The 13,615-nt window shown below is 36.2% G+C and overlaps 2 protein-coding genes across 5 annotated transcripts in view; one reads left to right on the top strand and one right to left on the bottom strand.

Moving 5' to 3' along the window:
* The window catches only part of LOC126018963 (40S ribosomal protein S4, X isoform-like), a 965,922-nt gene that overhangs the window by 67,749 nt on the left and 884,558 nt on the right, over positions 1–13,615 (top strand). The gene's annotated exons all lie outside the window — the stretch shown is intronic.
* The window catches only part of FAR1 (fatty acyl-CoA reductase 1), a 78,136-nt gene continuing 67,277 nt past the window's right edge, over positions 2,757–13,615 (bottom strand). For both annotated transcript variants that reach the window (XM_049781037.1, XM_049781038.1), the window contains 2 exons: positions 10,322–10,449; positions 2,757–3,971 (listed from right to left, as the gene is read on the bottom strand). In XM_049781037.1, coding sequence (XP_049636994.1) covers positions 3,809–3,971; positions 10,322–10,449 — 291 coding nt within the window. In that variant the 3' untranslated portion in view covers positions 2,757–3,808. The remainder of the gene's footprint in view (positions 3,972–10,321; positions 10,450–13,615) is intronic.

Here is a 13,615-nt window from a genome sequence, read left to right as displayed (position 1 = left end):
ATAGAAAAACTCATACCACTTCACAGTGTGTGTGTGTGTGTGTGTGTGTGTGTGTGTCTGTGTCTGTGTGTGTGGTTTTTGCATCACACCCGGCAGTGCTCAGGGGAAACTCCTGGCTCCATGCTCAGAAATTGCTCCTGGCAGGCACGGGGGACCATGTGGGAAGCCGGATTCGAACTGATGACCTTCTGCATGAAAGGCAAACACCTTACCTCCATGCTATCTCTCCAACCCCAAACACTTCACATTTTTCTAAAGTACATTTTATTTTATTTTATTTTATTTGTGGACCTAGGAGCCAACCACCTTACATAAGCAAAGCCATAAAGGTCTACTGCTGAGTTACATCTCAGTACTAATAAATGAATTTTAGTCACTAACTTTCCAAGCAGACCATTAAACTTACTGTCATTCAAATTTGACTTTAATTTAAAAAGGAATAACAATTTTGCACAACTATGCTAAACTGACAAAGATGACTTAATTAAGAATTTTAAGGGTAGCAGAAAAAGATCATAAGGACATAAAAATAACCACTCTATAAGATGAAAAACGCTAAGACAAAAACTAAGTTAAAAAAAAAAAACTATACCAGACCGCTAATTTCTTGAACTAATTTCAGTATCAAATTATGCAGCAAACATTCCTTTCTCTAGATTCTCACATAGAAAAATGTTGGAGTTTCCCTCAAACAAACAAATAAAGCAAGTCTATGTTAATGGTTTCAAATGAAATTCTGCAGTCAGGATGAAAGAGCATGTTTAGAAAATCATTTATACTCTTACTATAGAATGATAGTTCTTTGTGGGGAAGGGTTGGGGTACCTCTCAATACTCAGGGGCCCAGTACTCACTCCTAGTGATGTAGAGTTCAGCTATACAGGATTGTTTCAGTGCTTGGGCCCAGCATCATTGGTAGCTGATGTTCTCTTTTTATTAGAATTAATCTCTATTACTAATCCTTATACTAACTCAATAGAAAAAATGTATTAAAAGGTAGCTATAAATTTAAATTGTAGAAAAGCAGCTGGAATCTGGCAATCTACTGATACAGAAAATAAAGGTCATCTGATTCCAGCCAAATACATAAATGTAACACCTTAACAGAAAATATTTATTTTGACTCTCTATTATTAAAATGTTATCTGAAAATTGGAATTGAATAAAATTAAGGTATAATGAGTATATCTCAAAGAGGATAACAGATATAGTGACAACAGCTTCCTATAATCTTAACCACATTATCTTACGGGTAAACTCAGTGTAATTTTCAGAATATTGTAAAAATATGACAAATTATGTAACAGAAATAATGGGATTCATTTATTACTTTCTGATTTACATAGACACTCCAGGATGTTTCAACTTGATTTTTATAAAAGATTACCAATTTACATTTAAAACAAAAAAGCCAAAAAAAAAACCCCACCTAAACCAGTTCCTATAAACACAAACAAAAAAGGTTTTCCTCCCTGCTTCCAAGTATTAATAAATTCCAACAATGCTTATTTTATACCATGCTTAAGTCAAAGAATGTGAATGTTATACACATGTTGAGCAGACAAATAACAATATGTTCACAATGTCAGAATTGTAGGAATTCAGATTGAATTGACGGGAGACAAAAAAAAATCTGTGTAATACAGCTTTATCAAATGAGTCAAGTGAAATATTAAATTTGTCTATCCTATTAAAAACTGAGTTTAAGTAGAAAATGTAATTGAACAGAAAAAAAAACATATGTAGTGAATGATACAAACAAAATTAAGCTTTAAGTTAAGCTGAGAATGGATCATAAAGATTAATAATCTCTCATATTTGTCATTAATTTTAGAACTTCAGGGCTCCAGAATGACATTTTATTCATTAGCTTTGACAAACATTACAAAATTCAATGACCTCAACACACTCCCAGTTACTATTTCTTTGAGTTATTAGAATAAGACAGTTTAGAAAACATACTCTGGATGTACTTCATATACCTGTCAAAGTGTGTCCAATTCTTTTTTGTAAGATGCAAAGGCAATTCATCTAATTCTAAGTATATTCAGCAGAAGTATAAAAGTCATACAAATGTTAGCATGTTTTCAAAAATTATGGAAATGTATTTAAAGAAGTAGATGTTCAATGCTCAGAACATCTATAGGAAATCAAAGGCATCATTTATTCCATTAACAAAACTGTCAAGGTCTCTCACACCTTAAACAAGGTATGGTCCTAGACCAGACACTAGCATCAGCGCCAAAGAACTTCTATATCTACATATATATTTATTTATTACATATTTATTTCAAAATAATGTTTAAATGTTTTACTACAGAAAATCTGGCTTCCACATGGAAGCATTTTTTTCTTCTCAAGATCACACCTGAATGAAGGTGATTTCCTTTACATTTAGTTTTTCTCACAATAACAAAATAAACTTCTTAAACACTGCATTTAAATTGACAGAATTAAGACAAAGTCCCATGTAACTTTTTGTATTATGAACTTACTAACATGTTGAAGATAACAATGCTGACATTTATAGTACAACTTGATCAGCTAAACTAGAATGTTGTGCTGATCAATCTATTAAATCTTATATATATTCAAACAGTAAAAATTAATTTCTACTCAGGGTCAAAGGGAACTACAATATATCATTAAAATATGTATTAAATTCTTGCTATTACATGTTTCTATATTTCTTTCTACTGCTAAAACTACATGCATAAAAATAAATGATATTTTCAAACTCATTCAAAAGGTTGCTACTTTATGTGGTATGTAAATAAATTTCTTTATTTAATTTTATACATGTTATGCTTTTTTTCTTAAAGGAATTCAGTTCTCAAAGTCAAAAATTAGTATGTTTACACACATGTGACATGTTATGACTACCTGCAAATACATTCTTCCATAATAATATACTTTCGATTTTTATTGGAAACAAATCATAAGCCTTTCAAAAGGGAGGAACACACAAGTATGACAAATCACATCCCCACAAGTCTCAAGAAATCATCTACCTTCAAAAGAAAAAAAAAAAACCTAAATCTCACGAAATTTTCAATTGGTCATAATATGGGCCCATAAAACATATTTTTTTACACTAAAAGTCTTACTGAATTTCATTTTATTTTCCTTCAAAATACAGTATAAGTGAATAAGGATCTTCAAAGTCATTTAGATTCAGTAGACTTTAGAGTAATAATAGACTTCTGACTATAAAACCAAATGACTGCTTACAGAAAAATGTTATGTATCAAACCTCTTATCAGAAAAAAAAAGAATGCTTCCATGTTTGGAAGACAGTTCAATAACTTACAGATCTTATGTAAAAATAGTTTGGCTATAATTTTAACAACAAAAAAATCCATTTCAACTGAAAAAAACAACACTGAAGAATAAAATATCTATCAACTTAGCTAGTATTCCTGTCCAAATAAATGTCTTCTATTGCACTAAAAATAATAAGAAATGCACTACATTAAGGCATATTTTTATAGATTCCAGAATTGCACAGTTAAACTGGTCAATGTTCCTATTTCCCCACTTCTACCTTCTACCCACCCCTTATCCCAGGGATCAAAATGTTAAATTAGTTTGGGTGGCTACTGTAGATTTGAGTTGGCATATTACAGTGTGTTCATTAAGTTTTACGAGGAAAACATTAAAATGTCGCACAAAATGTACCATCATTTATTCCACATTCAGATCTAAGATGGTTTAATGTCTTGCTAAAAGATGAGATGATTTCAGTACACTTTACATTTGTTCATTTAGACCACCATATACATAGATGTTGTAATGCATAATTCTTCTCTTCAGTATCTCATAGTGCTGGATGCTCGGAAATATGACAGAAACTTGTAACACAGACTAACCACAAAGTACCAGATATTTCTTGCCATTTGTGACCTTGCAATAAAAATGCGCCAGATCAGGATCACAAGGATAGTATTGAAACCATAACGAATATTCCTCAACCTGAAAAACAAATCAAGACAGTTATTAAATAAGACTTTCTGAAATACTTTGATGGCAGACAATGGTTAGTTTCATGTAATCAAAGTTCAAATATGTATTCATATAAAGCAGACTTAAAAACAGAACTCTGATGCCGAGGAGTGATAGCACAGCAGTATGGCGTTTGCCTTGCACGCGGTCAATCCAGGACAGACCTGGGTTCGATTCCTGGCATCCTATATGGTCCCCCGAACCTGCCAGGAGTGATTTCTGAGCCAGGAGTAACTCCTGAGCGATGCTCGGTGTGGCCCCCAAAACCAAAATAAACAAACAAACAAAAAAACAAAACTCCTAAGAAATTTAGTAAACTATAAACCTGATTGTTCAATTCTAGACAACAGTCTATTAAATAATGTATAACCTCTACTAAAAATAATGCAAAAAAATTTCTAAGTGTACAGGGGATAAAAATTTGTCCATTCAACAAGTATTACTGAATATTCCTCTGTGTGCCTAAGAAGCACGTATACTGTAGGTGAAACAAACATGTCCTGTATATTACTTATGGAATTTCCTATCTATTCTAACAAGGGTTAGTTAATATATGGAATAGCCTAGAGACAAAACACTTTAGAGTTACTATTATTTGTTTATAAGTTGACAGAAAGTGAACTTATTCCTTTAGTTAAAGATAACAGTTGCATGGACAAAAGTCAAGTGAACAAATTCTTATTCAAGAAAGAAGTATAAGACTGCTAATACATAAAAGAAACTTCCCATTCTCAAAAATAACATAATATGTTATCCTGCTCCAATTTCAGAACACTTTAATGTTTTATTGGAGTCAGAAATAAGAATACAAATCTTAGATACATAGAAACATTATGAAACGTCATTACTTCATCAGAAGTATAAGACAACTAAACAAGGAACTTTCAATTTTAAAATGATTCAAAAGATCAGTAGTCTAGTTCACTCTGACCTAGGGTCAATATGCTAGTTCAAAATTTCTAAAACATTTTCACGAGAGCCTCTTTTTCCTATTTTTTAAAAAAAAGGCAACTGAGGCAAGTGCTGACAGAAACACATCAGATTCATTAAGTATTTGATTTTTGAATTAGCTTTTAGTTGTTCATTCAGAAACCTTTTATTTACTATTGCCAGTTCTTTCACAGTCCCCACCTTCAGTTACATGACACTATATGGAACCCAGAATCACAAGTTAAGAAGCAATGACCTCTGCAAACTCAACTTCCTTAAGCTTCAGTTTCCTTATCTTAAACTTTTTCCACTTGCAACTCCTTTTTGCCTGAAAAAATTTTACATCACCCCAGGTATACAGATACATAAAAAGATATACAAATTAAACCTTTACTGGTAATAAATCATAAATAAATTTATTCTTAAAAAGTTTTACAAAATATGTGACTTCCATATAGGGTCATAACCCACAGTTTAAAAAATTAGGATCTATATAACAACTTCTTGTCCTGCAAAGCCTCAAAGTTTAAAGCATGAAAAAACTTTGAAGGTATGGAAGCCATTATAAAACTGTATTAAAATGCAAGCAAAACAATGAGATACCATCTCACACCACAAAGACTGGCAAACAATACAAAAAACAAGAATAACCAATGCTGGTGCAAATATGGGGAAAGAGGGACCCTCATTCACTGCTCTTGGGAATGTCAACTGGTCTAGCCTTTTTGGAAAACAATATGAGTATTTCTCAAAAACTAGAAATTGAGCTTCTACATAATTTAGCAATACCATTCCTAGAAATATACTGCAGGGGCCCAGAAACACAATACAGAAGAACCCTTTGCATTCTTCTGTTCATTACAACACTATTCATAATAGCCAGAACTTGGAAACAAGCCAAGTGCCTGAGAGCAGATAAAGTGGATAAAGAAAAGGTGATACATCTACACAATGGAGTATTACACAGCTGCTAGGAAAAAGTGAAATCATGAAATTTGCAAATCATGGATGCAAATGGAAAGTATTATGCTGAGCGAAATAAGTCAGAGAAGGATAGATATAGAATAATCATACTCATTTGTGGGATATAAAAACAAGAAAATATGGTGATAATATCCAGAGACAATAGAGATGAAGACCAGGAGGATCATGGTAGGAAACTTGCCATCAGCAGCGGAGTATAGTTAGAGTAGAGTGCAGTAGAATAGAGAAGAAACACTATTATAATGATAGCAGGAAATGATCACTCTGGGTGATAAAAGGAGATAAAGTGATATGCATGATACCCCTTCACTAACAATACTGAAAAGCACAAAACCATGTCTAAAATGGAAAAAGGACAGAAAGAGAGAAATGTCTGCCTCAGAGGCAGACTGAGGGGGGAAGGGGAGAGGGAAAAAAACGGGACACTGACGGAGGGAAATGCACACTAGTGAAGTGTGTTGTGTACATTGTAAGACTGAAATTCAATCATGAACAACTTTGTAACTAAAAAAAAATAATGCACCCAATTGTATTATGAACAAACTTATGACCATGGTTACGTAACTTAATACAGTAACTAAAAAAATACAAACAAAAAAATAGAAATTATCAAAAAGCCAACTAAGAAACTGATACAAATTAAAAATCATGTTCTTTTTTATGACTGAAACGCAACTACAATCATGTATGTAATCACAGTACTTAAATAAAGAAAAAAAATTGAAAAACAAAACTAAAAAAGAAGGAAGATTGATCTCTGGGCTAAACCTCTGTGAACTTCCCAAAATGGGGATGGACAAAGATTCCTCTACCTTCCAGGTAGGCCCAGCTGCTGCCACCTACTTCCTCTATCATAAAAACAGGCCCAGTCACAGCTCTTTTTTTTTTTTTTGGCTTTTCGGCCACACCCATTTGACGCTCAGGGGTTACTCCTGGCTAAGCGCTCAGAAATTGCTCCTGGCTTGGTGGGACCATATGGGACGCCAAGGAATCGAACTGTGGTCCTTCCATGGCTAGCGCTTGCAAGGCAGACACCTTACCTCTAGCGCCACCTCGCCGGCCCCCCAGTCACAGCTCTTAAAGCACATAGCCACATCTGTGGCCTGTGGCCATGCAGCACCTCCTTCAAATTTGCAGCACTTAAAAATACAGTAGAAGAACAGCAAATTACAAAGAAAGTTGCATAGAAGCCCACCAAGCTCAGTGAGGAAAAGCAGTAACACAGAAGGCTGAACCATGAAACAGCACAGTAAATCCTTAGAGAATGACTTTAGTAATATCGCCGGGCGGTGGCGCTAAAGGTAAGGTGCCTGCCTTGCCTGCGCTAACCTTGGACGGACCGCGGTTCGATCCCCCGGTGTCCCATATGGTCCCCCAAGCCAGGAGCAACTTCTGAGCACATAGCCAGGAGTAACCCCTGAGCGTTACCGGGTGTGGCCCAAAAACCAAAAAAAAAAAAAAAAAAAGTAATATCATTATGAGATATAACAATCACCACAAATTGATTTTTATTGATCTACTTTCTGCTCATTCCATTTGCCATTTTGTTCTAACAAGCAATATGAAATAAGTTATTTACTTCATGGCAGGCCCATGCCTGCCAAAGGATGTAAGAGGTGGGAAAGAAGCTGGGGGCATCATTGATGGTGAGATTAGTATTGGAATTTTAAATGCCTAAAAACAGTTGTATTATGAACAACTTTCACAGCATTAAAAGAAAAAAAAATTGGGAGCCAGAGAGATAGCACAGGGGATAGGGCATTTGCCTTGCATGTGGCTGACCCAGGTTCAATCCCCAGGATCCCTACAGTCCCACAAGCCTGCCATGAGTAATTTCTGAGCGGAGAGCCAGAATAACTCGAGTACCACTGGGTGTGCCCCCCCCCCCAAAAAAAAAACAAAAAAAGAACAAAATTAATTAATGGGCCCAGATCATCATTCCTGAACACCTATCTTACTTGTTGTTCCACCCTTCCAGGTGAGAATAATCTTTTTTTTTTTTTTCTGTTTTTGGGGCCTCAGGGGTTAATCCTGGATCTGCACTCAGAAATCGCTCCTGGTTGGGGGAGGGTATATGGAATATGGGGGATCGAACCTGCATCTGTACTGGGTCAGCCACGTGCAAGGCAAAATGTCCTAACACTGTGGTATCACTCTGGCCCTGAGAATAATTACTAGCTGAGATCACTAGCCCTGCTTGGAATAGGACTCATATCCTCCTCCTTTCTGCATAGGTCCCAGATGGCAACAGAACTAGTCATCAAATCTCATACTGCACAGTTACACTTTCTGTCACTAGGTAAATACGGGCAGAGAAGGAAAAGAACACCTCCTATCCTAATTCTACAGTCTCCCTGGGATCTAACTACAAAGTCTCACAGCAGAAACGACATGTAGAAATCCATCAAGGTCAATGAATAAAAACAGTACTATAGAAGGCACAACTAATACTATCCAGCTCTATAAAGTGTCTGAAATAATTTTATTGACACCAGAATGAGAATGTTTAATGAGCTCAAAGATATGATGATACAGAGAATCAACAGAGCAAAAGAAAGTATGAGAGCCAAAATGAGAAAACTACAAGTATAAAAAAACTCATCAGAATCTCTGAGCAGCAGAATAACAGCAGCTGAAGAAAAGATTAAGAAACTCCACAATACAAGATGAGATAGAGAAAACCTCCAGAAAACAACAAAGATGGGGAAAAATATGAAAAAAAAAAAATGAACAGCACAACAGATAACTATGGGATGAGTTCAAGAGAAACTATAATAACTGGAGTCCCTGAGAACCAGGAAAGCAAATTTGATCAGCTCTGCAAGAAACGTTAAAGAATCTTTGTTTGTTTGTTTGTTTGTTTTTTGGGTCACACCCAGCGGTGCTCAAGGGTTACTCCTGGCTCTGCACTCAGAAACTGCTCCTGGCAGGCTCAGGGGACCATATGAGATGCCAAGATTCGAACCACCGTCTGTCCTGGATTGACTGCGTGCAAGGCAAATAAAGGCCCAACCACTATGCTATGTCTCCGGCCCTTAAAAGAAAGTTAGGATGAATTTCCTGGTACATGGCAAAAGTTTTTGAAAAACAAAACAAAACAAAGTTTTTTTTTTGATTTACAATTTTGTGTAATTTCAAATTAGCTCTATTCATAAATATAAGCTATCTGCGCCCTCACACACAACATTTCTCTGATATTGGGGGGAGCACTGTAAGAACAAAAAAATGGTCAGTCATTGGAACAAAATGAATCTATCAAAATGAGTTTACAGGGGCCGGAGAGATAGCACAGTGGTAGGGTGTTTGCCCTGCATGCAGCTGATCCAGGATGGAGGGTGATTTGAGTAACCCCTGAGTACCACGGACCCAAAACAAATTAAAGAGTTACATTGAGTGGGGGTAGGAGCCGTTGGGAAGGGTCCTTGGGAACCTGTTGGAGAGGAACAGGGTCTTTAGTGATGGGTATACTGTTGGACTGATGTTCACATAAAAAGTATGATTAAAGTACAGTAAAGCCTGACCAAAAAAAAAAGACTTTTTGTTGTTATTGTTGTTGTTTGGGCCACACCCAGTGAAGTTCAGAAGTTATTCCTGGCTCTGCTCTCAGAAATCACTCCTGGCTTAGGGAATCATATGGGACAGAGGAATCGAACCAAGGTCAATCCTGGGTCAGTCGCATGCAAGCCAAACACCCTATCACTGAGCTACTGCTCCAGCCCCTCCTCACAAGACTTTTAAAAAGTAGAATTATTATTAAAATTAATTTCACATCTGAATTATTATTAATTTTTCATCTTCTATTTTTCCCCTGTAATCAGATGTATTACTTTTATAAAGAATCTAAGGGAGTAAGTATAACGATTTTATGAAGAAAACATTCTATATTGTATAATCTTCTTTTCCTTATTTTAAAGATTTATTTGAGTATGGTAAAAAAAAAATGTAAGAGGCTATGAAGATGGTTCAATGGTTTGCTTTGCATTTAGGAGTACTAAATTCAATCTCTGGAACTGCATGGTATCTGTCATCCCCTCACAAGCATTGCCCAGGACATCTCTAGAGCACTAAAAAACGAATGGTACTCTGAGCACCTCAGATTATTTGAGTACTTCTAATAGCTTTTATAAATTCTATTTTAGTTTTCTCCTAATAATTTTAATTCTTTAGTAATGGTACATAGAAAATAAAAGTAACTTCTATAACCAAATTAATTAAATTTCGCCTAAATATTTTGTTAAAGATTACAAATTGATAGGAACTTCAACTATATTAGGCAAAATTACAAACCAAGTCTCAAAAGAATATTGTCCTAAATATAATAAATTAATAGCAACCTAGCAGCTTAACAAAAAAATTATCTTCAGATTAACAGGGGAGACATGAAATCAAACCTATGTAAAACTTACTTGTTCAGATGTTTTCTAGCTGCTGGGAGGCCAGACATTTCCTCATTCAATACATATTTCTTAGTTCCCATGCAGTAATTCTCTATATATTCTGCCCAATGTAACTGCCGAACATCTATATTAAAGGTCTACAAATAAAAAAAAAAAAATATATATATATATATATGAAAAATGGTCACTTTGTGGCAATTTTTCTTAATGTCTGTTTAAAATTTTTCATAATTTCAAAATGTCTACTTAATCAAATTCTTTATCAAAATCTCTATCAACAAAAGAATGAAATACATACAGCATGAAATCACAAGTACAAAGTAAACAATAAATAAAACATGTGTTTGGTATTCGAATTCAAGACAGTTGTTTTAGTTTTTACATATATTACCATTTACTTGTCCAAGGAAGAAAAAGAGGAAAGAAAACAGAAATGAAGTAAAAGTGGTAAAGCATGTGTGCTGAAATTGAAGGAATTCAATGCGCTATTAAAAGAGCTAAAAAATCAATCTACTTTTTATATTTATTATTCTGTTGAGTTGTCACATCCTTTTTGGTTTTTGGGCCACACCCAGTGACACTCAGGCGTTACTTCTGGCTCTACTCAGAAATCGCTACTGATTTGGGGAACCATATGGGACGCTGGGGGATCAAACTGTGGTCTGTCCTAAGTCAGCCGAGTGCAAGGCAAATACCCTATGGCGGCTGCGCCACCACTTCGGCCCCTCCTTTTATTTTAATCAATAAAAAACCCATCATATTTATGAATCCTATTTTATTTATTTTTTATATATCATGGTTCAATTTGTTCATAATACATTTTCCCTCACAGATAAAGTTGTTCATGATTGAGTTACAATCATAAAATGTACAACCTTCACCAGCATGCATTTCCCACAAGCAATGTCCCCAGTTTCCCTCTGACCCTTCTTGATGCAGGCATCTCTTTCTCTCTAACTCTCTCTCTCTCCCTCTCCCCAGGAGCCTAATGTAGGGTTAGGGTCACATGCTTTGCATTCTTAATACCCAGGTTCAATTCTGGCACTATACATTTTAGGGTATAGCCTAGTACAACTGGGTGTAATCTTCATGCCCTCTTAACCCCACCACCAGTGATGCAGGAAGTCTCTGGCACTAAAGGGCCTGGGTGGTAGTAAATCTTCAGATTCTACCAATAAATTGTCCTGCCTAGTTGGTTAGTAATGACAGTAGTGGTTCCTGAGTTGTCTGATCACTGCTTAAAAGCCCACACCCTCCCTGAATTTCTAGATAATTTGAAGAATAAATTAAAATTATGAAAATGAAATTAACTGAAACCCCAAACCCACTGGGTAGTTTATATACAACTGACAGAGTCTTATAGAAATTTAAAGAAATAGTATTCTATGAAAGAAAAAAAAGTCATTCAATATATGAAACTAAAGCTACAAGAATACAGGTTATCTAACAGGTTATCAAAACTTCACAGGAAGAGAATGCAATATTTAAAAAAAGACTAATTATTTCCAAAAGCTGCTGTAAAATAGTAAACTTCAGATGAAGGAAGCCCAATCAGACAAAATGACTGGAAAGGAATTGGGGAGGCATGAAGGAAGAGGGCCCTCCAAGTAGTTCTCAGGGTATCTGGGCCAACTCCTACTACTTACTACTACTTACTTACTGGCCAGCTGAATCAATATGTGGGCCCAACAATACTAAGTGCACAATTACCACTTGGCAGTACTCAGGAACTCCACTGCTCAGGTGGCTATGCTGTGTTGGGGAGACTGAACTCAGATTTCTAATGCATGCAGAGCATGCACCTAAACATGGATTATCTCCCTTGACCCAATATAAATATTTAAAAAGTTCCATAACAAATTCATAAAGAAATTAAGTATACCAACTATAAAGAACCCCCCTTAGGAGGAATAACAGAGCACTTGTAACACATTAACAAATCCAAGGGTCTCAAACTCAATTACCTGGGGGCCGCAGGAGGCAAAGTCGGGGTAATCCTTGAGTGCAAAGTCAGTAGTAAGCTTTGAACATTGGGGGTGTGTGACCCAAACAACTAAAACAAAACAAGGTTCCTCTAGGGCAGGGCCACAAAATGTTGTATGAAGGGCCACAAACGGCCCGCGGGCCACGAGTTTGAGACCCCTGAATTAGACTGACTTTCAACAGCAACATGTAACATAAAACAATTATTAGTAACACAAACACGGGTGAAATAATAATGGACAGGTCAGAAAATTGAAAACACAGGTTGCAATATTTTTTTTTTTTTTTTTTTTTTGGTTTTTGGGCCACACCCGGCGTGCTCAGGGTTTACTCCTGGCTGTCTGCTCAGAAATAGCTCCTGGCAGGCACGGGGGACCATATGGGACACCGGGATTCGAACCAACCACCTTTGGTCCTGTATCGGCTGCTTGCAAGGCAAACACCGCTGTGCTATCTCTCCGGACCCTACAGGTTGCAAATTTAATCTAGGAAGAGATGCCAAGTTGATGAAACTCTCTGATACACCAGTCTTTGGACTGAAAACTCTGAGGTCGTTAGAAAGGGAGGCAGTGGACCAAGACTCTTTCTGCCTCAGCTCCTGCAGCTGCACTTACATACCATAACCTCCCGCATATAGATAGCCCAACTAAATATCTTCTAGACTACTCTCAGAAGAAACACCAAGCTAAAGAAACTCTCAGGTACACCATAATTTGAGTTAAGAATTTTAAGCCTTTCCAGAATGGCATTAAGCAGTCTTTTTCCATGCCCATACTGAGAGAATCTCCAGCAATTACCCAGGCCTAGTAGCCACTGGCATATAAACAGCCTAGTTTGATGGCTTCTTCACAACTAATCTCAGAAGAGGTGCCCAACAGATGAAACTCGCAGGTACACTGGTCTTCAGACTAAAAAAAGTGAGGCCCTTTCAGGAGGGGGACAGGTTGAGTCAAATTCCTACAAAAGACCCAGCACCATACCCACATACCACAGCTTCTAGCATATAAATAGCTCAACATCACAACTAACCAAGAGAAGACAAGTAAAAGATCTGCCCCAGTGCTAGAGTTCCTGGAGTACATGGCTGCACAACACTGCCAAATTCCACAATATTGATAGCCTAGTAGGAGCAAAGCAAATTGGATAGGAGAATAGAAGTCCACTAAGTTCAATAAACAAAAAACAATGACACAAAAGGGTCAGGTAGCAATAAACAGCTCAGTATTTTCTCAGATTTTAGTAATGCCATTGTGAAATAAACAATTTTCTTTTACTAAACTATTTTTGATAATCCATTTTGTTGTAATAAGCAGTATGATT

Source organism: Suncus etruscus, chromosome 9 (genome assembly GCF_024139225.1).
Source record: "Suncus etruscus isolate mSunEtr1 chromosome 9, mSunEtr1.pri.cur, whole genome shotgun sequence".
NCBI classification, from domain to species: domain Eukaryota; kingdom Metazoa; phylum Chordata; class Mammalia; order Eulipotyphla; family Soricidae; genus Suncus; species Suncus etruscus.
The sequence above is the reverse complement of the archived record's forward strand: the minus strand, read 5'-3'. Positions and strand labels throughout refer to the sequence as shown.